The sequence below is a fragment of the Eptesicus fuscus genome, chromosome 14 (assembly GCF_027574615.1).
Source record: "Eptesicus fuscus isolate TK198812 chromosome 14, DD_ASM_mEF_20220401, whole genome shotgun sequence".
NCBI classification, from domain to species: Eukaryota; Metazoa; Chordata; class Mammalia; order Chiroptera; family Vespertilionidae; genus Eptesicus; species Eptesicus fuscus.
In genome coordinates, this window is record NC_072486.1 from 42,887,236 (window position 1) to 42,913,920 (window position 26,685).

Genomic DNA, 26,685 nt, shown 5'->3' on the forward strand with positions numbered 1-26,685 from the left:
AGTCAGAAATCTAAGAGCCTCCCTTACCCTCAACTTCCCATAGCCTATCTCTTACTCCCATCAATTTGCTTCCTGAATATCTTTAGAATCCACCACTTCTCTCCTTCTCTCTTGTTACCACCCAGATCCTAACTACCATCTCTTGACTAAATTGCTGCGAAGCTTCTTGGTGCCTTCCTGCCAGTCTTCTGGCTCCCCTCCAACCCACTCTCCACACTGAATCCCATGAGTCCTGCCTCCTCCCCAAACACAGATCTGATCATAGAACTCTTCCCTTCAACGGCCATAATTACTCCCCACTTTCCACTGCTCCTTGAATAAATAAAAAACCTGTCCTGTGGTCCTCAGGTTCCAGCATGGCCTGGCCCCCGAGTTTGCTCCTAGTACACGGGCCTTTGTCTCTCCTTCTCTTCTCCCACTTGTCCCCCAGCTCTCAGCTCACACGTCCTCAGGGAGCTTCCTGACCACTCTGCACAGGTCGGCCTCCTCCATTATGCTCTCACAGGACAGCATGCCTTCCCTTCATAGGGCTTATCTCAGTTTGGAATTACACATTCGTTTAGGTGGTTATTTGATTAATGTCTGTCTTCTCACAACAGACTCCAGGCACCATGGGAGCAGAAACCACATCTGGTTTAGCTCATCTTGTATCCTCCCCACTTAGTAAATACTTGTCATAGGTGCTCTAAATAAGTTGTGTGTTGTTTTTTTTGTTTTTTTTTTTGGGGGGGGGCGTTTAGAACCATGGGATTTAAGCAGAAAGGGGTATTAGAAATCATCTGTTTTCTGTCATTTTTTGAAGAAATGGAAGCCTACAGAGATGGGAGATAAGGAGGGTTTCATTTACACATGGCTTCACAGGTAGCTGATGGTAGAGTTGGAATGTATATTCTGGTCTCTTTCTATCTCAACCTGGGAACTATTTGTTGTTTTTTTTTCTCAATGTAAATACTCTGGTAGTATTCTCACCCTCTCCTGCTTTAAAAAAAAAAGTGTAAAAATAAAAGTGGCGTGTGTGTAAACTGTGTTTTGTGTGCTGTCCAATCAATCACACAACATCAAAGCACTGGTGGCAGTCAAAATGGCATGCTCTAGAGAAAGGGGGGACATATTAAGGCACGCTCCCCGCTACCACTTGCAGCAGGGAGGGGTGCTGAGTGGGAGCCAGGAAGCACACTCCTCTTCCTTCTCCTGCTGACCAGCCCAGCCACCGGCCACAGTCAGCATGGGGATTAACAAGGCTCACAGCGGCTACTCCCTGGAAGCTGTGAACCTGTCAGAGGAGTGACAGATGCATTTCCCCGGGTGGCAGCAGGCAATCATTTTCTGCTGTCAGATCACAGTCTGATGATCAAAGGCAGTTTGCACAGTTTCTCCAGAGCCTTCCTTTTCTCCGTTTCTTTTGCACTGAATGAAGCACGGGAGCCCCCTGGTGGTAACTTGTAGAAATATCTGTGAGAGGGAGAGATCTGCTGAGTTTGGGTGAGAATTCAGTTCTTTGTATGCCTCTTGCCTCCACAAGCCATTTCCCAAACCAGCCATGAACAGTAACCGAGGCCCGTTACAGACCATCTGAACCAGAAGGTGTCAGTGGACCGGTGCTTCCTGTGGTCGGGCTTCCAAGTTGCCAGCCCCTGCTGCTAAGCAGAGCTGTGCCCGATGAGCGTCCTGAGGATGGGGACTGGGAGTCTGGCCCACAGTGTGAAGGGCAGGGCCCAACCTTCTGTTCAGAAGGGAATGCTCTCTGTGCTAGAAACCCTAAGGTTTGTATAGCATTTTACCGTTGACTTACATTCAGCGGTCCCCTTATCCGCAACTTCGCTTTCTGCAGTTTCAGTTGTCCAAAATTAAGTGGAGAATTCCAGGAATAAACAATTCGTAAGTTTTAAACGGCAAACCACCAGGCATCATCCTGCTCCGTTCAGCATGAGATGTGAATCATCCCTTTGTCCCTTGTCTCTACGCTGTAGATGCTCCCGCCCATTAGTCACTTAATAGAGGCGTGGTTATCAGATCGAAGGTCTGGTATCACAGTGTTTGTATTCAAGCTATTATTTTACTTCATAACAGTCCCAAAGCCATGCATATAACTTTTATCATAGTATATTGCTATAATTGTTCTATTTTACCATTAGTTATTATTATTCATTTCTTACTGTGCCTAATTATAAACTAAATTTTATCATAGATATGTATGTATATGAAAAAAAACACATAGTATGTATAGGGTTTGGTACTATCCTAGTTTTTTTTTTTAATTAAAAAAAAACATTTTATTTTTTACAGAGAGGAAGGGAGAGGGATAGAGAGTTAGATACATTGATGAGAGAGAAATATCGATCAGCTGCCTCCTGCACACTCCCTACTGGGGATGTGCCCGCAACCAAGGTACATGCCCTTGACTGGAATCGAACCTGCGACCCTTGAGTCCACAGGCCAACACTCACTGAGCCAAACCGCTTAGGGCACTTTCCGAGATTTTAAGCACTCACTGGGGTTCTTGGACATATCCTGCTTGGATAAGCAGGGGTGGGGGGAGGGGGGGAGAGACTACTGTAACATGTTGTTACCCAAATAACTGTTAGGGGGAGCTCTGTGCCAGCAGGAGGTCTTGGGGTGGAAAGCTGGGACCAGGGCACAGGTGAATAAGGGCAGGTGGAGAGCTAGACAGGTTTGAGATGATGAAAAGAATGGGGCCGAGGAGAAGCAAGTGGATGACACACCTGTAACATCTGTAAATTCCCAAACTGTCTCATCGAGAAGGAGAGGGTAAGGCATTGCAGGTGTCTGTGGCTGGGAGGGTGGCGATCTCGGCCAGCGGAAGCCAGGCTGGTGAGGCCTGGAGCCAGGCCTGCGGGGGGGCAGGCTCCAGGAAAGGAAGCAGCCCCTGCTTTCTCAGACTGTGTCTCAAAGGCTGGTAATAGCTACTCCTGCTTTTCGTTGACATTTTTTTGCTGTAACTTGATGCAAGTTACATCTGTGTTATAATGTGTCCAGTTTTGTGTTTAATTTTCTCTGCATATAGTGTGCTTCTAAAAGCAAAAATAAAAATTTGCCCTATTTTAAAACATTAGGAAATGTATGTTTGAAAAAGTTAAAAATCACAAAGAGATCAAAACTGTTTAATAGTTACTTTTTGATGAAAATCCAGTTGTACCTGCCTGTACCGTTACATATACCATCGGACACTCACACTCCACTAGGAACATGATATATTACAAAAGAGAGGGGCTTTTAAAACCACATTTAACTTTTAATACAAAACCTGTTGCACTATTACAGAAGTGCCCCCTGCATGCACAGATAAATTTAGCATCTACCGTTACGGAAGAGTCAAACCTGTACTTTTATTGTTTCCCCCAAAACACTGGCACATTTAAAGTAACTTGTATCTTTGTGCTCTCTGATACCAAGACAAGCCTGGTTCCATTAGAAAGACTGATCTGTGAAAAATCAGAGAAGGAGACACAGAAGTATTCAGGGCCATCTTTACCTGGGATGGCTTCAAACTGTGCTTTACCCACATGTATCAAAGATGCCACATGACTAGGTTACTGAGCCCCACGGGCAAAGCTCGGAAGAGTTCATCTAGAAACTTGCTGTCCGTGTGTAGGATAGTTCACTAGTTCAGTTTCACAGCAAAAGAGGAAAATAAAAACCCAAAGGTATTGAAGTGCTTTCCAACCCCATGCACTGTATTAATTAGCTAACTTCGTATACAGTACAACATAAACACGTTTGCATGTTTATTTGTGTGTGACACCTATAAGCATATAGCATCTACATTTAAGTGTATGTACAAATTCAACAAAATATCTACATATAAAAAGCTTTACTTAAAATTAAACTTGATGCAAGTTATGAGAAACCAATTTATTGGCAAATGAAACTGAGCATTCCTTCAACCATAGGTTGTTATAGAATTTCCTATGTGGAGGTAAACCATTTGATAGATATTGTTTATACATATGGTAGCATATATATGGGTGTTTTGAAGCTGCAGATAGTAATCCGCTTGACTCTGGGCCTTGTTAGCACTTACCCGGTTTTTTAGATTCTGAAATGTGTCCATAGCCATTTGCATACAGGTCTTTTAATGCAGAGAGTTTAAAAAAGTTGCCACATAGGTAAAGACTTAAGAATAATATATTCCTGGTGGCATGCTGTTGTATGCTTTTAGTCTTGGAATAACTTGTGGTTTTTAAAATTTTACACCAAGTTGACATCTTTCTTACTGAATGGGACTTGTTTTAGTCGAAATTATAAAAGACTCCCCGCCCCTCAAAAAATCATCATGTGATCCAGTTGGTGATAACGTTTCTCTTTTTATGCGTATGGGGAAATGCTCCTTAAAATATGTTGTCTTATTCATTTTATTTCCACATTTCCTTTTTTTCCAGCATGGCGAGTTTTCATGATCTCCGTTGTTTAAAAGTTACTTTTAGACCATGACAGCAGTCTAGGACTCTGAGTCAGCCGTGCCTTCGATGCAGAAGGCCGTGTGTCACGGAATGCTTGTCTGAAGGCACTGCATGTGTCTTGCCCTGTGCTTTCTGGAATAGGTTTTGGAATCGAATGGGAGTGATTTGTCTGTGATTCTTTCTGTATGGCACAAATGCCAGAATGCATTGCAATACACCTTGTTTATGCCTAAAAACAACTGAACATAGAGATGATGTAAAAAGTGGAACACTGTACTGCTGTAATACCTGGAAGATTAAGAAGGCTACGAGGTAACAAGAGCAAAGAGCAGGTAACAGAGTCTCAGTAAGCATCAGCAAATGCAACGGTCGTGATTAACTCATTTAGCAAGTATATACTGTACATACTGTTCCTAACAGTCTCCCAAAAAGACTAACAGCTAGACACAGAGTCACCAATTTCACAACAATGTCCACAAAGACATTGAAGTTCTAGAGAATACTACAGTAACACTCTTGACAATGAAAACGGAATTCATATTTAGGGGGTTCAGCTGAGAACAGTATAAACAAAGTATCAAACCATGTTTTAATAGCACACACAGGTCTGTCCTTGAACTGTGCAGCATTTTTCATGCATCCTATTGAACTGTATCCTGAAGAGGAAATAACATGATCTGTGGATTATTTTTCTCAGTTCTGAGAAAATCAAGAATGCCTATTTTGAATGAAAAAGTATGCCCTTTGCACTGCAGTTCACAGTCACATATCATTTGACTGAGTTATGTTCTTGCTCTAACTGTTCTCATAGTGCTAACATACAGTAGAATATATACGTTCTGCCTCTATGTTCACAGTATGAGAAGGCTGACTGACAAGTGCTTAAGATAAACCCTCTAAGAGGAAGGGGATATTGGCAAAGAGCTTACAAATTAAACAAAGGAATTCATGGCGTTGACCGGAGAGGGTGCCTCTGAGCTCTCGTTGCCTTCAGCTGGCTCTTTCTCTTTCTTCCCGCTGTACTGTCCAATAAAGGAGCCATCCTCATTGAACTGGCCATTCACTCCCTCTCCATAGTCCACAAGGCTGTCATCACTGTCTTCTTTCTTCACAGTCCTGTCTGAAGGTGTTCGGCTGCCTTTTTTCAAAGGCTTGTGGTCTTCTGCATCACTGGAAGAAAAAGAAATTTTCGTCAAGACTGGTACTTTGATAAAGTGCTTTGTTCTGAAAGATCATGCATGCTGATTATGATAAAGCATATGGAGTCCCAAGCTTCTCTAGCCAAATCTAATCATCAGGTTGACTCCAATGACTGGGGTGTGGCTGGAATGAAAATCAGGCACAGAAATGGCTTAATCATGAAATCGTCAGTAGGTGGATGGCTTCTTATTGTACAAGTCAATATCAATGTCAGATTCAGGCTCCTGATTTAGAAACAGTTCAGAAATAATCACAAGCATTAAAAAAGGAAGAACTGAAAAAAGATAAAAATCATCACTATTTTGAATTCCAAAGGGGGTAAAGATTATGGCAAGTAGAGAAGTTAGTATGTTAAACACTGTAGTATCTCTGATTCCTTGGATATGAATGGAGAATGATTTTGGTTAAGTGTGAAATACGGATTTTTTTTTTTTTTTCTGAGCAAGAAGCAACAGCAAAATCCTGCATTTCAAATAATTTTGTTATTGACTGCAGGCCAGACTTGTAAACTTTAACCTTACCTTTCAAGAGACCTATAAATTCCATTAAAAGGATGCAGAAGAAACAAATGAAAATAGCCTAAGAAGAAAAGCAAAATTCTTATACTGATAGTATATAGTATTTTTTTTCTGTAAGAATTTTAGTTAATGGGTAAAGATTTATTATTTTTGAAAGAGACACAATTTAACTTAAGAGAAATATGTGTGTACTACTAATGGCATGCCAATACATTCTAGAGCGTGAGTGATTCCAAAAATGCAAAAGCAAGCATTTCCTGTATCCTCTTTATCCCGCTCCTCCTCTTCCAAGTGTGGCACGCAGCCTATCTGTGTAGATGGGAATCTAGGGAGGGAAATTTAATAAATCTTTATAAGACCCATTTTCCCTTTATTTCTCTGTTGAACCTCTGGAATGGGAAGAGTAATCATTATGTTTTAGAACATCCACTCATATGGTCATGTAACTACACATGCACATCGACCTATTTTTTAACTGGTAACATTTGGCTTAAAAAAAAAGCAAGAAAGGCAATGACAATATTTTTTTTTCCAAAGAACAAAAATACAGGCAAAATAAAAAACATAAACAATATTAGTGAAAAATAAAAAGGCTTAATGTAAAAAGAAAGGTCGCATTAGATGTATTTCACCTACCAATTTTTACAAGGACTTTATCGCTCCCTTTGTTTTTGAGAGTGACTTTTACTTCTATCCGAGATACAAATGTTTTAAGATGCACAAATATTCTGGCTCTTTTGCCAATAGTTCCTACCAGTGTTTTCAATTTTTCTCCAAGAATAAAATCTTAAGATTGGAAAAAATAGTAGCTTAATAAGACGTTCACATGTGCTATTGAAAACTACCTGTTTCAACAAAACACAGGTTTTTGTCACAAACTGAATAAACCATGTTATCACTACGACTAACAAACAACTGGGGAAGTATCACAGAACCTTGGGCGGCCTGTGTTTGGGGCACTTTAGGGGACATATTATCCATTCTCCAACCTGCTGCAAGAATAACTTGCACATCTTTGGTCATTAATTTATAGGCTTTGCTTGAATATTTCCTGTGAAGTATTGCTCATGAGTTGATAAGACACTTAATTTCCCCGAAGAGTTCAATAATGAGCAGAATTCTGTCACCTGGATTCTAACTCTTCATCATACCCTGCTCTGTGGAACTAGTGTTCTAAGAAATATACAGGAAATTCTAGTCTATGGCATTTCTTTGATCCATCCATGCCGCCATCCATTATCTAATAAGTGTTTATTGAGTGCCTATTGTAGGCCAGATAATGTTCTAGTCATTGGGGATATAGAAGCAAACAAAATAGACTGAAACCCTGACCTCACGGAGCTACTTCTAGTAGGGAAGACATAGACATAAACAATCAACATATTTAAAAGAGTAGCTGTATAGTATATCAGAAGGTAATTAGTGCCATGGAAAACATAGAGCTGAGCAGGGAGGATGGGAGGTGCCAGAGGAGGGTGTGAAAGGTTGACAGGTAAATAGGATTAGGATGTCCAGGGAAGGCCTCATTAAGAAGTGACATTAGATCAAAGACTTAAAAGAGTTGACTTATCCAGGTGGATAGCTGGGGGCAGAGAGACTCCAGCAGGAGTAACAAGCAGTACAAATGCCAGGAGGTGGAGGCAAGCCTAAAATGTTCTAGGAACAGAGAAGAGCTTGTGTGGCTGGAGCTGAATGAGAGAGAGAGAGAGAGAGAGAGAGAGAGAGAGAGAGAGAGAGAGAGAGAGATGGAGGATGGGAGAATGAGTGAAAGTAAAAGGGAGGAGATAGGGCTAGACAGCTAGACTGGATCAGGGCCTTCCTTGTAGGACATTGTAAGGATTCTGTCTTTAACTGAGTGAGATGGGAAGCTACTGGAGGGTTTCCCATGGACGGTCTTACATTTTAAAAGGATTACAGTCATCAGTGTTGAGAACAGCCTACCGTAGAGAGCAGGGGTTGGCAAACAGCAAAATTGGGCCATGCCCATTTATTACCTATTACCTGTGACAGCTTCTGCCCTGCAACAGCAGAAGCGTAGAGCTGCAGCGGGGGCCGCGTGCCCTGTAAAGTCAGATATTTGCTATCAGGCCCTTTCCAGGAAAAGTCTGCTGCCCCTGCTCTAGGAAGTCAGGGGGCCCATGGCAATCATCCAGGAGTGAGATTATGGACATGTTTTGAATGTAGCACAGACAGGGTTTTCTGAGGAATTAGATATGGAATAATGGAGAAGAAAAACAATGCCCAGATTTTTGATTTGAGAAACAGGAATAATAGAACTACCCTTACTGGATGTTTGGACATGATAAAGTTTGACATGTCAGAGGGACCATGCCTTTAATCATTTTACGAGTCTAGTATAACACTGATATCTAAAACTAACAAGAACAGCCTCTAAAACAAACTAGTCATCATTTCATGATTAAGAGGTGGAATTATAGGTTTTTGTCTTAGAAAAAAAAGTCTCAAATCCAAGATTAAAGAGTAACACTGATTTTTAAAAGCACCATTTGGAAGATAACGGGTGTAGTGTTCTTTACAAGGCGGGTTTGTGGGGTCTTCATTGTTGTTTTAACTCTTCTTGTAACACAACAGCTGTGCTAGGTTGATCTCTACAGCAAAGGCCTCTGGATAGTACTACAGAGTGGACGACACTCCACCTTAAACCTGTGACTACACTGGAAACTTGTTCTTTAATGAAAGCGAGAGACCATTTTAACTGTGAGGGATGTGTAAACATTTAGACAGGGAAGTGTTTATGAACTAATATTTGAAGACAATCTGAAATAGCAGGGAGAGCTGGCGCGACCCTATCCCAGGAGACCAGTGCGGGGTTTGCAGCGCCGGGAAGGTGCGGGCTGGGGAGAAGCAGGCTCACCTGTATTCTCCAAACGTGCCATCGTCTTCCTTCATGGGCTGGATTTCGGGATCAGCGTGGGCGTCTTCCTTTTCTTTAACTGAAACATTTCAAAATGACATTCTTATCTATTGATCTCGTGTTTCCTTACTCAAAGTTTTTACCAGTGCACTCTTTGAGATACACAGCAGTGGAAAGAAAACACTTCTACACAACCATATGGGTTATATAACACTAACCCTAGAAGGAAAGCAACGGTAAGCATCATGACATGGAGACGCCCGCCGTTCATGCATTATTTCCTCGGGGAGACTTCAGGTGCCTTCACCCTCTGCCTGTTGGTTGTAGGAGCTATTTTGGCACCTATGACTTGGGTGGAGCCTAAGGAAGCAGAGTCACTAATATCTTCAAAGAACACGTTAATGTACTCCCACCAAATGTCTCCTGACCTCAACAGTGTTTAGGCTCCCTTTTTTTAGATTAAAAAAGATTTAAAAAAAATGTTTTGAACAGGAAGTCCAAATTTATGGCTCTGTAAAGATATACTTATTGCAATCTACATGATTTACCCTCATGATTTCTTTTTACTTCAGTGGATAATTATGCAGCATTGTAAGGCAATTTTAACCTTTATTTCTTACCTGGATATTTACCACCCTTGTTTCGTCTGATGAAGCAAACAATCAACAAAATTAAGATAAGCAGAGCGACAGCACACATGAGACCAATGAACCAGCCTTGCGTCGCGATGTCCACCTGCCGGCTTGCCATTGCTGGAAAGCAAATGGATGGCGTCAGTGGGAATGGGTTAAGAGAGGGATGTCGGAGTCTCATGTATAAAAAATTGCTATAGTATATAAACTTTAATATGTTTTACATGTGGCCCCAAATTGGAATCTGTCAGTTATCAACCATGTATAAGTACTTCACTTTGAAAAATCTTAATTAAAACCATTCAAATAGAGAAATCTGAATGATAATACCATTAAATGCCAACAAACCTTGCTGAACATTATGTTCACAGTTATTTCAAGTATGTCTTCTCAGTGGAAACATAGTCCCAAACAAATGAACAAATTTACTATTTATAAGATAAATTGTTCATTAAGTACCATGGTAAGAATATAAGACTGAATTTTAAGCAGAACAGAATGTATACATCTAATGGAGTATTTTTCCTTCAAAGGCACAACTTTGGAGGCTAAAATATTGTAATGATGCTGCCATTTTTCAAAATATTTTAGAAATCTGTTAAGAAAACTATCCATATAAGGTTGGAACCAGCCTTATTATTTTATATCTCAATTTTCACTCAAAACATTACTTAGATTTGTTATTCATCTCCTTTGCTAGTCATCTTATTTTTAAGAGATGGTTCTGAATAACTTTTGCAAAATTCTGAAAAATCCAATTTACCCTCAAAAGGTCAATATTGCTTAGGATCTATTTAAAAGACCTTGGAGCCCAACCGGCGTGGCTCAGTGGTTGAGTGCCAACCTATGAACCAGGAGGTCACAGTTTGATTCCTGGTCAGGACACATGCCCGGGTTGCAGGCTCAATCCCCAGTGGGGGACATGCAGGAGGCTGCCAATCAATGAGTCTCTCTCATCATTGATGTTTCTACCTTTCTCTCCCTCTTCTTCCCTCTATGAAATCAATAAAAATATACTAAAAGACTTTGGAGTATATCTTGATCAGAGGCATTATTATTGGAATAAGTGACCAGTTTAGAAAGAAAATACTCATTTACATGTACACATGTTCTTTAAGTCTTCATCTATTCTGTTTGAGTCAATAAATGTGAAGCCTCTTTTTCAACCAAATCTCCTAAGAAAAATATGGAATAATTAGCATTTCTAGTATTATTCAAGAGTGTCAATCAAATGGGACAAAGTGCAGCATTAATGGCTATTCAGACATGCCCATGAGGATTTGTTTAAATAAATTGGTATAAAACTTTTTTAAAGGTCTTTTTCTATTTTGACCATAAAGAAGATAAGATAAAAGGGTTTCTCCTTTTGGTTCAAAAGCATGCCTCTGTCATGCTTTTAATTTGATTGATTTTCTTTTGAATACATTTAACATTGTTGGCTTAGGTGTATGTGATCTCTGGATGCGGAAATAAGCATGGCTACATGTATCCTAGGTTCTGATATATGTACAGAAGTGGCACCTCATTGCCTTTTTTTCTCCACACAAAATACAGGGAGAAAAAGGAAATGCTTAAAATCAAGTGTGAAGAGGAATGTGAAAAATATGTGGATGTGTGTTTAAGAAATCAAACGAGAAGTGGAAATACATTATCTGGAATATAATGTATTTAATAAAGGCTACAAATCAAATGCCAGTTGCCTTTCCCCTTGTGCCTTATGAGTTAGAGGGGATTTGAGTTGTATCATAACATGATACAACGTAAGCACCAGTATAGACAGTGCCCCCTTCCACACAGGTACAACAACAATGATGGTGATGATGATGAACATAGTCATAATGAGAGCTAACACTGTGAAACTCTTACTATCTGCAAGGCACTGTGTGGGAGGAAAAAAATCTCATTTAATCTTCACAACAATCCTTTGAGATAAGCATGGAGAACAGATCCATGCCCAGAGAGGGTAAAGAACTTGCTCAAGAGCTGGAGTTTGACCCAAGTCTGTCTGACTCCAGGGTACATGGTAGTAGCCATTATGATCTACCGTTGTAATGCCTTCCTGAAAACATGTCCAGACACCAAATCTGCAGAAGTCTTTACAAGAATAAAATGTAGGGACTTTCCATTCTGAGAAAGGTAAACATAGTTTAGAAGTCCATCACTATATACTCTTTGGCAATATATTTCTGTCAATTCTCATGTGGTCTTTGTGTGCTTTTTCTTCAAAACTGAACCCAAAACCAACTGGTGTAAATCTATTGAACATTTGATTGAAGTTTAAAGAGTTTTTAGAATACTTAATGATTTACAGCTTTGTCATAAATAGTATGTGTAGTTACGTTTTTCTCTAATTAACTGCAATGGATAAAGGCAAAATGCAATAAGATTCTACAAAATGAGCACAAACATTGTCTTATAAAGATGGTGGCTGTCAAAATTGAACTGGCAGCTTGCTACTATGCAAAAAGTGGAAATGTTTCTGTGACAGTTCATAAAGGAACATCCAAATTCACCTTAAATGATTGCCTCTATGTCTCAAGAAAAAAGTGCCAAATATTTCACTACCCCATTCATTATTTAAAATTAGGCAGACACAGAATGTTAGCAGATGCATGTGTGCGCGCATACTCACATACATACATGCACACACAACTGCACCAGAAGTTGATATAAAACCAAAACTATGTAAGTTAAAATAACTTTTATTGACTTCCTATCTACATAAGAATGGATCTAAAGTCCACAATGACTAAGAAGGCTTCAAGTCTTCCCAGGAAACTCTAAAATCATCTTAACTACAGATGATTTTACAAACCCAAGTTATGCATCACACACACACACACACACACACACCACACAGAATGAAGCCATGGGGATTTTTCTTATTGAATCTGATTTTCAGTGGGTGGATTATTAGTAAGACTGGGTTGAAGAGAGAAAGAGAATCTGCAATTTATCTAAAACCTTTATAAAAATTATGTTATGTATTACTTGGGTAATCCAGAAAGCCATAAATTAAACAAATAGACAAATATCAAGAAGGTGAAAAAAGAAAATAAGCCAGAGAAATGAAATTCACTTGGTTTCCTAGGAGTTAGTTTTAACAACAATCTTCTGCTATGGCATTGCTTGGTGTCTTGTGGATAATCTGTGCTCTGTGCTAGTAGATCTCAGAGGAAAATGTTCTGAGTACTTAGACTAATAAAATAAGCATGGAAGACACAGTGGGATAAATGGCTATAAAGAATCCATTATAGCCCAGCCAGCATGGCTCAGTGGATGAGCATCAACCTATGAACCAGAAGGTTGCATTTTGATTCCTGGTCAGGGCATATACCTGGGTTGTGGAATGGATCCCCAGTGGGTGACTTGCAGGAGGTAGCCGATGAATGATTCTCTCTCATCATTGGTGTTTCTACCCCTCTACCCCTTTCTCTTCCTCTCTGTCAATAAAAAATTTAAAAATCCATTATATATAAAAATGCCCTGTTCCATTAAAATAGTTAGAAATGTATAGAAAAGGGGGGGAAATTACCTTGGCTAAAGTTTGGAGGCAGCTGACAGGCCTCAGTAAAAACAAATCTGCTTTAAATCCTTTGTGATTTGAGAGGAAGAGATAGGGTAACTGAGGGAAAGAGATGAGAGAGCAGGAAGAGGAGGTGGGGGCCTAACAGGAGTGTGGGTAAGAGGCACAGCATCAGGACCCCGCCAATAGTCCTGTGTGATTTGGTGTTCAACTTTGGTGCCACTGGAGAAAACGGAGAAATATATCTTAAATACTCAGACTATCAAAGGCAGGGATGGTGTCAGATTAACAAGATTCATGAAACAAGTGTAGGTGAAAGTTGAGTCTAGTTCCTGGAATTAGAAGAACTCAGGAAGTAGTAGCTCATTAATGCACAGTTAAAAAAATTATCCAGAACGGTATGCTTCCATGCCCAGTACTGACATTCAATCTCAGAATGTAGCATGGAGGGGGGGAGAAACAAGAGCCGTAGAAGACAATGCTTTCACACTGGAGCTAACCCAGTGGCCCTACAGGACAGAGCAATGAAACTGGGAGAATAGGGAGTTGGATTTACAATACATATTTGCTCCAGAAGGTAATATACTAACTAAGGTCACTAGGGTTTAATCAATATTTACTCTTTTTAATAGTTACATTTAGCCGAAACCGGTTTGGCTCAGTGGATAGAGCGTCGGTCTGCGGACTGAAAGGTCCCAGGTTCGATTCCGGTCAAGGGCATGTACATTGGTTGCGGGCACATCCCCGGTAGGGGGTGTGCAAGAGGCAGCTGGTCGATGTTTCTCTCTCATCGATGTTTCTAGCTCTCTGTCCCTCTCCTTTCCTCTCTGTAAAAAGTCAATAAAATATATTTAAAAAAAAACAACATACAGAAAACATAATATTTAATGGTAAAAAATTGAAAGCTTTCCTTTAAAAAAATAGTTACATTTATATGTAAAAGGTGATATGTAATAACTGGTTGTAGCCTTGTCCTATTTCTCCATCGCTGGCACACAAGAATGGCCCACCCATTATGACCACCTGCCAGCTGCAGCTGGAACTATAGCTATAGCAACACTGAAGAAAATTTTTTTTTTCTAAAGGGTTTGCCATCTGTCTTATAAGAGGACATAAAAGACCACACCTTGATTTTATGGGTGGAATCTCATTCTAGCTGGATCTGCAAGCTGGGAGTTCACTGGACCCTGGGTCCATAGGAGCTGGGAGGACTAAGCGGTTATTTCTGAGATCACTTGTTCCCCTCGTGTGTGGACCTGTGGGACCCTGTGTGGGGGGTAGTGAGAGTCTCTCCTCCAGTGTTGGGAGGCTGAGACTCTAACCCCAGCTCCCCCACATTCTAACTGGGTGACAGGCAGGCATCCCATCTCTCATTACATGTCACTGGCATACTGTATAAGTGGGTAATAACTCTGCCCACTTCATAGGATTGTTGTAAGGACTGAATGAGAAAAGCCATGAAAACCATTCGCCTGGCACAGATTAAAGCTGATTAAATGCTAATGCTATTGTTATTACTAGTATTCTAGCTGTAAATGGACAGAATATCTACTGGAGCTTTTAGTATTTTTGAAATTAAAAGTTATCAACAATAACAAACATCTTGTAATACGGTCAATTGATATTTATCATTTAAGTATAATACAGTATTTCCCTAGAACTTTGTTCACAAATGGATATGAAAATGCAAAGAACAGAATAACAGAAAAATTTTGTCTTTATATATTATGAATCTAGCATATAAATATTTTAAAATGTAGTTCAGTATATTATTATTACCTTTGGTTTCTCTCTCTTTTTTTTAGAAATCACTCTTGATTGTATACTTTCTAAATTATAAGAAATGACTTTAAAACCATAATGCCTGGGTAATTAAAGATACAAAAAATACATGTTGCCTATAGATTCTACAGGAAATGCAACATTTCCTTAAGAATTCATGAGATGACTGAACAGAACATGTATGAATCACAAAATGAACACATAGCACACAGCCCTTCTTTAAATTTAAGTAAGCAGGGATTGTTTCCCATCTTGTGAACAAATATGAATATTTTTGACTCTTATATGAACATTTTAATTTATTTTGGAGACTTTAATTATTACTTGTTTTGATAATGTTCAAATAACTAAAATATATACAGGCAGTCAAATATGGTATAATTACAATAAAATACATAAATTGAACAATTTCTTATTCTTCACAAATTTAACAATATTTGCATCAGTCGTCTAACCAAACTGCAAGGTTCTGCAGGGCTATAGTCCATTTTGACATGAAAAAATGCGACTTTACCAATGAGTTATTTCAGCTTCAAAAGCATTTCAAAAATTCCATTCTAACTCCGTGGAACAGTTTATTCTTGTAAATGATGTGAAAGATTGAGTTATCTAAATAATGAAAGTTAAGAATCACATTTAGCTCTGTTTTTGTAATGGTTTTGGCAATAATGTCATTAAAAGATGATTTGCTCAATTCTGTAATTCATTTCATATAAAGAGCCAAAGACAATGAAAAGCCCAACTCCCCACCCAACAGGACCCCATAGAAAGACATTTACAGTCCTATCCATAGCAGCACCACTTGCCCCCATCTCCACCGGCTGCACCTCTGAGCATGAGCAGAACTGGCGTGGTGTGCACCTCACCTGGGCCTGTCTCAAACACATCCTCTGAACTCACAAAACCAGAGTCCCCCTCAGCACCAACTCGAACTTTGTATGCTGTTCCTGGCATTAGACCCTTTAACCCAAAGAAGCTCCGAGAACCATTTACAATTTCTTTCCTCCATTCTTCTTTGCCTATGGAAATTTTGCAAAAACAACAAATTATAATATTTTAAGGGACCAGAAGTCACTTAAATGCTTCAAGAAAGGAAACTCCTTTATAAGCAAAAGATAAAATATAGGATGTTTATGTATATCATTTTAGGTCGAGTCAAATAAATCAATGAAAATTAAGAACTACATGAAAATTGATGTTGAGGTTGCAATTTTGCATATGTGCCCTTTGATTTGAATCTTCTTTTTAATACAAAGGAGGCTTCTTTACCTACACCTTGTCTTACAACACGAGTGACTTTTTCTATTAATGTGTATAAAAAGAACTGTTACATATTAAACAGTTTAAATGAACGTTGGGAACACTTGCTTTTAAGATTAACAAGATGAATCTTTTAGTTAACTTAAATGCCTTCAAATTTATCCAAGTTAAAAATTCAACCTTTCCCACACATTGGTTTTCTTAAAGGAATAAATATTTATTTGTTTGATTAAGACCTAAACAGAAAGTTGGACTGTGTTCAACATTTCATACACACATTCCGTGGCCACCCAGCTTATTATGTGTGGAGCACACTGCGTTAGGAGTGGGGGGCAAGGGGTTTTCATAAACTGCTGAAAGTTAGAGCTGCCCCAGCTCCTGGTAGAAGTGGCCAGGATGTAAGTAGGGAGCCTGATTCGGGAATATATTAACATTGAAATACAAGCGGTAATTTTCTGCAGTCTCTGATAAAATTCTGTTGTGTAGTATATGCAAAATGACTACTTAAAGTCCGTTTTGATCTGATTTCTGCTACTTCAAGGTCCAATTTGAACAAACTTTTCCTCTTTTCTATTGTATTTACAAATATAATAATTCATTATTACCCTTGTTTACATGTTGTGGGTATAGAACAATGAAAATAACATATGCAATGGAACTTAAAATAACAGGAACAAGACAGATTTTTTTGTTATGCATAACATATATCGGTTAATGGTTCACTACAATGTTTTTTAGATAAAAACACCAACGCCTTCGTTGACTTGGCCCAATTAAATTGATTCATTTAATTGGGCCAAGTTATTTTTCAAGATGATCCACAGTAAATCCTTTAAAATGTTCTTAATCTCTTTAAATGTATCCCCCAAATTAAAAACCGGGTAATGAAGTGGTTTCTTACTGCCGGCTACACCATATTCAACATAAAAGGTGACATGCTCTGGTCCCTCATATTCCCAACTGATATTGGCACAGGTCTCAGCAGCTGCGACAGTAAGTTTGCTGATCCTGGGATTTACTGCTTGAAATAAATATACAATAGAAAAATAAAACAAACAGACAATCAAATTGCAACACCATACACACAAATATAAAATAATTCTAAGTACTCCCAAAACTGTGCAAATAAAACTGAATTAGAATTTACTGCTGAAATTTAGGGTTCACTCATGCTTCACTTTTATTACAGACAGGTTTTTCATTTATTAAACTACAGCCTTAGGAAATAAGTCAATAATTAGAAATAGTGATTGATGCACAATGTTAAAAATCTATGAGTTCTATTATACGGGTCCTGCGTAACGTGAACTGTTGTCCATTAGATACAGTCCCAGGAAACACCAACGCCTTCGTTGACTGATATATGAGGGGGTGTGGGATTGCTGAATGATGCTGGGGGCAGAGGTCACAGACTGCAAGGTAAAACCCAGTACTAGGTGGCTACTTTCAGTTCTGTTTATCATGTCAGTGTGGGTCTTTAAAGAATTTGTGTTGGGGTGATAAAGGATGCTCCTCATAACAAGTGGCTTTTGCCATCATTTGAGTCAGAAACTTCTCTAAGACACTGCCTCTGTGAGTTCAGGGACCCAGGTGAGGAACACCTGCTTGGAGGAAGTTGGAGGGGTAGGTACGCTGGAAGAAAAGCTGCAGAAAGACAATCTTACCTTCTAAGTGCTCATTACATATCCTGTTCTGAAAAATAGCATCTTAAAACACCAAATTACAGAAGTTACTTGCTACTGAGTAAAGACGGCTCCTATAGTTATTAAAAGATGTTATTTGGGCATCTGAAGCTGACAATTATGTCAGCTTTACTGCAAGTGCCTACACTTAAAATAACATATTTACAGATATATTAACTTGGGTAGCTGAAACTGATAAGACCAGTTTATTATCCCAGAGAAAACATCCTAGGTTAGGAAATCAGAAGGGTTACTCAGACTCTAAAATTAAATTCCAAATTATGTTACGTAATTTAGAAGCTAAAGACCTCTTACAAATCTAAAATGTGATGAAACCGCACTTCTCAGGATCTAAAAGAGAAGTATATTAAGACATTAAATAATGCACTTGACCTCTGAGATACACTTCACCATCACACTGTGTGCCCCTTCATGCTAAGGGTGGGAAACAGCAGAGAGAGAAACATTGATTACTGAATTACGTGGAGTCCTAATTGATTTTGCACCTGAAGAAATAGATAACGATAGGAATATGATCAATAAACAGAGACTGTAAATATGAACATGCGTGTAAAACATCAGTGGCAAAGAACTCAGGCAAAACTTTAATTTTCTTTAAAAATTTTTGGGATCATGGAACTGAGGAACTTAATCTGTTGTAATTATGGAAAACGTTGAAGGCAGAACCATAGTGAAATATTTCTAACAGAAGAACATTTCACTTATTCTTAAAGACACCCAGAGAAGATAATGCCATTTTCTGAGGTTGTGCTGTTTGGCTACTTTTTGTCAGAGAATTCTAACTCTCCTGGCTTTGACTCCCCACTCATCCACCTTCTTACTGAGCAAACACTCACTGAGCACCTATGTGTTGGACAATGTCTCCTGGGATGTGCTAGTGTCATCTCTCAGCTGGGCTTTCTCAGGAGTCCACTCTAGTCTCTCTTCCTACTGTGTCTTTCTACATTTTAGCTTCTAAACTACATATTTGATCCGACATTTCTGTTTAAAATGTGGAGATGACGGACCTCTGGTGACAGGTAAACACAAATTCCTTAGCCAGGCAAGCATGGCCATTAATCATGTGTCCTTACCTACCTCTTCAGTCACATCTCAGGTTCTTTCCCAGGCACTCTACATTTTGGCCAAACTGGACTTTTGGGTATAACCCAAATGTCCTATAGGCTTTCAAACCCATGCCTTTGCTTACTACCTTACCAATAATGTATACACCCCCCGCCCCCCCACAATGACTCATCTGCCAAAATCCTGTATTTGTCTCAAGGCCAAATTTGTTATTACTTTGTGAAGTTTTCCTGATCTTGTTTGGCAAAATAAATGCTTCACTCCTCTATGTTCATATACAATTTTGTTCAAATAACTAGTTTAGCATCTATGTTTACTCTTTTTCGTATGTTGATCTTAACTGGCTGTGTTTTACCATCTAGACACACAGTGTCTTATAAAAGGCTATTGCATTTTACTTGCCAGGAAGACATTAGATGTTGAACTTGATTGAACCCTCTATATAGTCTTTTGTTGTTGTTGTTGTTCAGGTGAAATAAAACTGTAAACTTAAACTTGATTTTAATTTACTGGTTCTTTAGGTTTTCCTGTGTCTTGACCTAATTGGTAGCAGTGGGACCAACTCTGATATAATTATATAGTGAGAGTCTGACCACAGAGAGGATGTCACCAGCTCCTCAGTGTCCTCCTCTTAATTGTCAGCTGCTAATGAGGTGAAGAACCAGGTTCAGTTTCTGACTTGCCAATTCGTTTCTTCCTATTCCTGTGCCCTAACTAGTCACTTTGCAAACAAGTTCTGAAGACTGGTCCCGAGGGTGAGAAAGTAAAAGCTATCATCCATCAGCAATCCTGAGACCTTAACTCAAATCCATCATCTGCTTCGGTTCATTTTTACAGATGCCTTCACAGGTCTATTTCCTAGAGTACCAGACACAAAACTACAACGTGTCCCCAAAAATGTATACATACTTTGGCTGCCATTATGAATTCCAATGGGTTAAATCTAAAAAGAAATGACAATTGAGCTATCATCAGCTGTTAGTGTGTATACATTTTTTGGGGGACACCCTGTATTTAAAAGGACACAGAAATTGAACAAATGCATCCAACAACTACAATTATTACAGAGATACTGAAAACAAAACAAGGACACGGATCAAAATAAGTGACTCCTAAAGATCTCAGGAGTATTTCCACGATCAAATTAAGGAGAGTGGTAAGGAAAAGGGAAGGTAGGCATAATACAGGTAAATTAATTATCCTGGCTTCTTCATGGCATAAGTAATCCTTTTTGTAATTATATATGTGTAAGCTTGGGTTTCATTAACATGGCTTAAAATCTTCCAGAAAGCTAAAAAATTAAACTTAGATGCATCTCTTTCCCCCTCTTCCACCAGAAGTTAGTTAAAATCATTAAAGGCTGGTGCTGCTATAGCTGTGTCTATCACACATGTTTTTCCTCAGTGATTTATCTCTTCTTTATTCTCTTTCATGCTGCTTTAAATTAAAATATAAAAGATATATAAAAGTATTAAAATTTTGAGAGGACTGTGGAACACTTTTATTCTCCTCTCTCAGGGAGTATCTAAACCCCACCTGGAGAAGAAAAACAGAGAAGATAAAATTTATTCTTAGATTGAAATAAAGAAATCTTTTTAAGGGAGGAAAATTCAGGATAACAATTTCTTTTTGATCAGCTTAAATTCTTATCAGTAAAACGTCATAATTTTATGCAAGCAATGTTTAATTACTCGTGCACTATTAAAAGAAACACTATAGAAAGTGAGGATAGATTTAGCTTTCTCTTAAATTTTAAATTCCATTTCTCTTCTTATCTGAGATCCATCAGATTTCAACACCTTCTGACACTCCATTATTACTTATCTCTATAGTCATAAGCAATTCGCAATTCAATTGAGTAACATTAAATAATAAAACCTAAACTATTTTAATATATTTATTTTAGTTAGTTTTAATTCATTAAAATAAGCAGGTGATGCCCTAGCTGGTTTGGCTCAGTGGATAGAGCGTCAGCCTGTGGACTGAAGGGTCCCAGGTTCGATTCCAGTCAAGGGCATGTACTTGGTTGCGGGCACATCCCCAGTAGGGGGTGTGCAGGAGGCAGCTGATCAATGTTTCTCTCTCATCAATGTTTCTAACTCTCTATCCCTCTCCCTTCGTCTCTGTAAAAAATCAATAAAATATTAAAAAAAAAAAGACTCTTGGAAAAAAAAAAAAAAGCAGGTGATGCTTTTTTCCCAGTGGATTGCATGTCCCATTCTAACATGACAAGTCCATGGAAAACTCAGATTCACTTCACAGGCAGCCTCGTTGCAACACAATTACTCAGCTCTTGACTCCAGGCATCCTTTGTACAGGGAGCGAGGCCAGGTTTTCTCTGGACTGCTTCAATGAGAGGTTATGAGGGGACCTGGCAGCAAATGATTGTAAAACAATCAAGGATTTTAATTGCTATCTAATTGTCCCAGGGAAGAAGAATACATATAAAAGAGAGGTTTACATCTTTTTACAATATTATGGAAATTTTGAAGTTTTACAACTTTGTTCAAGTCTAAAAACACATAGATAACATATTAAGATTAGCAAAAATGGCTACGGTTCTTATTCAATCACTCTAAAATCTATCTAATCTACATTTTATAATTTACCAAGACTCTGACTATAAGCAGATTTTTAAAAAAATAGAAGATGTGTATCAGACCTAAGCTCACAAGATTTGAATAATTTGGGACAAAGTACTTATTTCTCTTGGTCTTTTTTTCATTCCTATTTGTATTCACTCAGTCTGTCAAAGCCCAAGAAAACCCCTGGCCCAGGGTTTCTCCCCAAGAAAACATGTCCAAGGCTAACAGACCAAACACAGCCAAGGGTGAAAGACTGGGGGTCTTTGGGACTGCCTCATGTGGAAGACATATTACAATGTATTCAAGCACCATTCTCCCAACCAATCCTTCTCACCCAGAGAGCTGTGCACGATAAAGGAGAACAAAGTCATCCATTGTGATGACTGGCTATTACCCAGGAGGAGGAGACTTGAGCAGTTCTGTGACGACAGGATGGAGTAACACAACTGAGTAGAACATGCAGGTGGACGGAAAGACTTGCTCCTTGGGGATCCTGGTGGCCAGACTTCTAGTCCCAGGATAAATAGAGGGTATCGACTGCTAAGCCAAAATTTCAAATGGACAGTGTAGTGTAATGCAGCAAAGTGTACAGTACTCTGTGTCTATGAGGGGTCTAGCTAAATCAGAATGGAAAACTCTGTTGATCTGATTTCTCACAGTCTATTTTCATCACACGACTAATATTTCTTTAATATGTGGCGTGACCATAGAGAGGACCTGTGACAAATCCACAGTTTTGGTCCTGTCTGATCCAGCCACAATCATATCATTAAAAGCTAAGATTAGGATTTGCACCAGGGATAAGTCTTGAGAAAAGTCGTAGAAAAATGTAATGTGTGGCTTTCTATTTGTATAAAGACTAAATATTAATGATAAAACCAAGATCTGCCAAGATCTTCTCTTTCTTTTGTTTTTTCAAAGCTTATTTTATTTTCTCTTTTAACCCATGCTGCACTTCCCCATGTTTAACATTGCAAATTTCACACATGTATAAAGTCATGCAGATGAATTATTTTACCTTTGCCTGCACCTACATCAGGTGGAAGAATACCAGCTTTAATGAAGGGAAACAGAAATAGGACACTATATAGTTAAATGTAACACACCCATGAGCATGTAAAGCTATATAAAAACACTTATTACAATGCTAAAGCATGCAAGAAGAATGAAGTGTACCATATCAGGTTCAGGGGACAAAGACATGTTTGTGTCCCCAAACTTACGTAGTATTCAAATCCACATTTAAGGTACATTATCCATGCTTGCCTATTATATAAGAAGGCTTACGATATCTCAAACCAATTTTGGAGTAGCACTGTCAATTTCATATGCTATGGAAGATAATCAAATCAATAATCCTTAAACAATTCTACAATTTAGAGACATGCAAAAAGAGGAAATCTTTTACAATATTTTTATTGAATCTAAAGGTTTTCAAAATAATTTTAAAAAATATGAAAGAAAGTATTAATTCCTTTTCTAGATACTTTAATGGAGCTATTTTGCTTTCTCTGTGCCAGATGGCCTATCAAGGTACAAAGTCCCATGCTCAAACACAAAATAAACACTCTATTTAATTTCATTGCTAGAAAACCTAAATCAATATGTGGACTTGTAAATCACATTCTGGTGAACCAACCAGAACTTGAATTACTTATATTTATTTAAGTATATGTATGCATGTCTGTGTGTGCATATATACTAGAATTTGTATTACATATATGTGTATGTATATGTGTATGCATATACGTAAAGTTGTATAAAGGAAAAAACAGTGCCTTGAACTTCAAATTCAAGTGTGGCAAAATATTGTAATTTCCCACTCTCACCTCAATATATTAATATAAGTTTAATTTTTTCACATGGACTTGGAAAACAAATATCAAGTAATTATTCTAATAAGAATTAAATAATTGATTTTACATATCTGAATGAGAAATTACAAATAAGTGTTTATATTAATTGGGTGAGATGAACACTCCATGGTCAGAAGAAAAGAGAAAGCATACATTGAAGTTAAGGAGCTTTGTTTCACAATACTTAAAGTTTTATGGATTTTATACATACCCATCTTACCTTCATCCACTGTTGTTACTGCTTCCTCTGTTATTTGACTTCCTGATCCTGCTGATGTTTGTGCATAGAAATAAAACTTATACCGAGTGCTGAAATTTAAATTTTTTAAAGTCCAACGTGTCTTGTTGGCAGGGATTTTCAAATCTACCAGTGGGCCTAATTCATGCGTGCTGTTAACTGTCAAGAAGAAAAAAGAGCATTTCCCATTAATTGTTATAGCAATACTATTATAAATAAACTAGAAGCCCAGCGCGGGAAATCGCGCGGCCCCGCCCACCCGCACGGCCTCACCATGCTCGCAGCCCTGCCCACCCTCGCCAGTCTTGGGTCGTTATGGTGTTAGGGCCACGGCTTTTTATATATATAGATGTGTCCACCAAAAATGTCAAGTTTGGATTACACTGATTTTTTTGCCCAGCATAACTGATAACCTTTTACAGTTCCTATAATATGGCATAAGAGGGGACATATAGTCTCTACTGGCTTCTAAGCTAAGGGAATTTTATAGTTGAATCACGATAGCATTTCTCATCTCAGGGTTTTTGCAGGTGGAGTCATGTATTGTTAAATAATCCCAAACCTCATGTTCAGAGGTCTTGTGCCAAATGAATGAGGGTTACTATTTTCTAGCTACAGATAATGTCTAATGATAGCACCTACCTAAACCCCATGCTCAAAGGCCTGTATTAATCTACAGAATACTTAATTTTCAATACCATATATGTAATTTTTCTTTAAAAAATACGAAGTTCCTTTTTGAATAAATCTTGAAGCTATATGTACATATTCCACAGCTATAAAGAATAACCAGTTGGTATTTTAAGATAACAGGTTTTTTTTAAATCCTTTTTAATGATATTTTCCATTTTCCCTTCTCCTAATAACTTACTTGGCTGGTATTTTAAGGTGTACTCAGTCAAAATGCCATTCGGGTGGCTTGGTGGATCCCATTCCAAAGTGAGAGAGTCTAGTGTTGGGTTAACAATCTTCAAGGAGGACGGGGCACTGGGAACTTATAAAGAGAACACAGTCAACATAAAGGTTTTTCAATGTTTCAAAATGTATTAAAATGACATATTTCACCACGTTCACACAATTCATCAAGGTTTTTGTTTTTTATAACACATTCTTGTTCCTGATTCAGCTGAAAATACATTGATAGAAACCTGTGGCAGGTACCCATTTATCCATTCTCTTCCTCTTTTTTTCTTGCCATTTCCATTTAGATTCATTAAAACCATTCTCTCAAAATACATAGATTTTGCCTTTATATGGACTGAAATAAAAAAAATTTAAAAAAACAATAAATTTAATAAAAATTTTAAAAGATACTATACTTATTTGTTTAATGAATGATGTTTTAATAAAAGCAAACTAGTGGCCCTGGACGGCTAACTCAGTTGGTTAGAGTGTTGTCCTGATACGCCAAGGTTGTGGGTTTGACACCTGGTCAGGGCACATACAAAAAGCCACCAATGAATGCATAAGTGGAACAACAAAGCAATAAGTCTCTCTCTCTCTCTCTCTCTCTCTCTCTCTCTCTCTCTCTCTCTCTCTCTCTCCCCCCAATAACAAATAAAATAAAAAGGAGTATTTTCTAAGTTAATAAGCCAGTCAGAGAAAGACAAATATCACATGATCTCACTTACGTGTGGAATCTAATGAACAAAATAAACTGACAAACAACATAGGTCCAGAGACACAGAAGCATAGAACAGATGGACAGATTTCGGAGGGAAGAGGGGTGGGGGTGACAGGAAGAGCTTAACCGAAGAACATATAGGTATACATATATGCATAGCCCATGGACACAGATAACAGAACGGGAAAGGCCTGGGGTGGAGTGGGGGCTGGTGGAAGTGGGCAAAGAAGGGAAAATGTGGGACATCTGTAACACTGGCAACAATAAAAAAAAGAACTTACTTTAGCAATTGTATAATAAAAGTCTACTGGAACTAAAAAATAAAATAAAATGAAAATAAAAGCAAGCTAGTGACTAAGTGAAACTATTCTGACCTGGTCTCTGAGTAGAAGCAGCTGTGTGCTGGGCTATTAAGGGCTGTTTTCCCCAACAAACCAGGTGTTTCCAAACAACCTGCCTGCTGGGCTCTTGGCATGAGCCAGCCTGCCCGGGTGCAGAGCAGTTCTCATCCGGAAAGCTGACAGACGCCCAGCATCTCGTGGTGACGGACAAAAGCCCCAATGCTGGCAAACCCTGGCTTTGGGGCAGGCCTGCAGGTGTCAGGTTCTCTGAGGCAGAGGTTGGCAAATGACCAGAGGAGACATGCCCAGGCTTCTTTTATGGCTCCTTCAAGAGGATGATGGATGGTGGCAGCCCTCTCTCATGATCATTACCTCCTCTACCCGACCTACCACATTCCCTAAACCCACTGATGGCACCACTGTTCTGCCTGTCACTCTAGCCAGAAACCAGGGAGTCATCCTGAATTACCCCCTGTGTCTCATTCCCACCATCTCCTGGGACACTAAATCCTGTGAATTCCACCTCGTTCCCTCCTCTGCTCTCTGCCACCACCCCATTTCAGGGCCTCCGTGGCCTTTGCTGTGTCTACAACACGCCTGGCTCATAGTTCTAAGCTTCCCCCAAACCAATAAGTGGTTTCTAACTCTGGAGGATCACAGACCCCTTTGAGAATCTGATGACAGCCATAAATATTCCCTAGGAAAACATACACCTTTTTCCATGATACTGGTGCTTATTGATTCCCTATGAGAGACTACAGTCCCCAGGTGAAGAGCCTCTGGGCTTAATATCACAGCATTTAAGACCATCTATGATATGGGTCCTCCCTAGCTGACCTTCCCCTCTTTTCTCACCATTCCCGGCCACACAACTTGCAGTTCCCCGAAGGAGCCATGCTGTTTCACACCTTTGTGTCTTTGAGCATGCTACTTCCTCTCTTCTTTATCCTTTCCTCCCCTGGTCCTCTCTTGTATGACACCTTCCCCTGAACCATCCAGGACCAGTGTGGAGTCTCTCTAGGGAAAGCCTTGAGTGGAAGGAGCCCTTAACCTCTATAA

General features: G+C 38.9%; 1 protein-coding gene across 1 annotated transcript in view; it reads right to left on the reverse strand.

Annotated features, from left to right (window-relative positions):
• Positions 1-3,019: 3,019 nt before the first annotated feature.
• Positions 3,020-26,685, reverse strand: part of NRCAM (neuronal cell adhesion molecule) — a 255,637-nt gene continuing 231,971 nt past the window's right edge. The window contains exons 24-31 of the mRNA XM_054726170.1: positions 24,533-24,655; positions 23,644-23,820; positions 22,586-22,621; positions 17,116-17,241; positions 15,821-15,973; positions 9,635-9,766; positions 9,015-9,093; positions 3,020-5,591 (exon numbers count right to left, since the gene is read on the reverse strand). Coding sequence (XP_054582145.1) covers positions 5,354-5,591; positions 9,015-9,093; positions 9,635-9,766; positions 15,821-15,973; positions 17,116-17,241; positions 22,586-22,621; positions 23,644-23,820; positions 24,533-24,655 — 1,064 coding nt within the window. The 3' untranslated portion in view covers positions 3,020-5,353. The remainder of the gene's footprint in view (positions 5,592-9,014; positions 9,094-9,634; positions 9,767-15,820; positions 15,974-17,115; positions 17,242-22,585; positions 22,622-23,643; positions 23,821-24,532; positions 24,656-26,685) is intronic.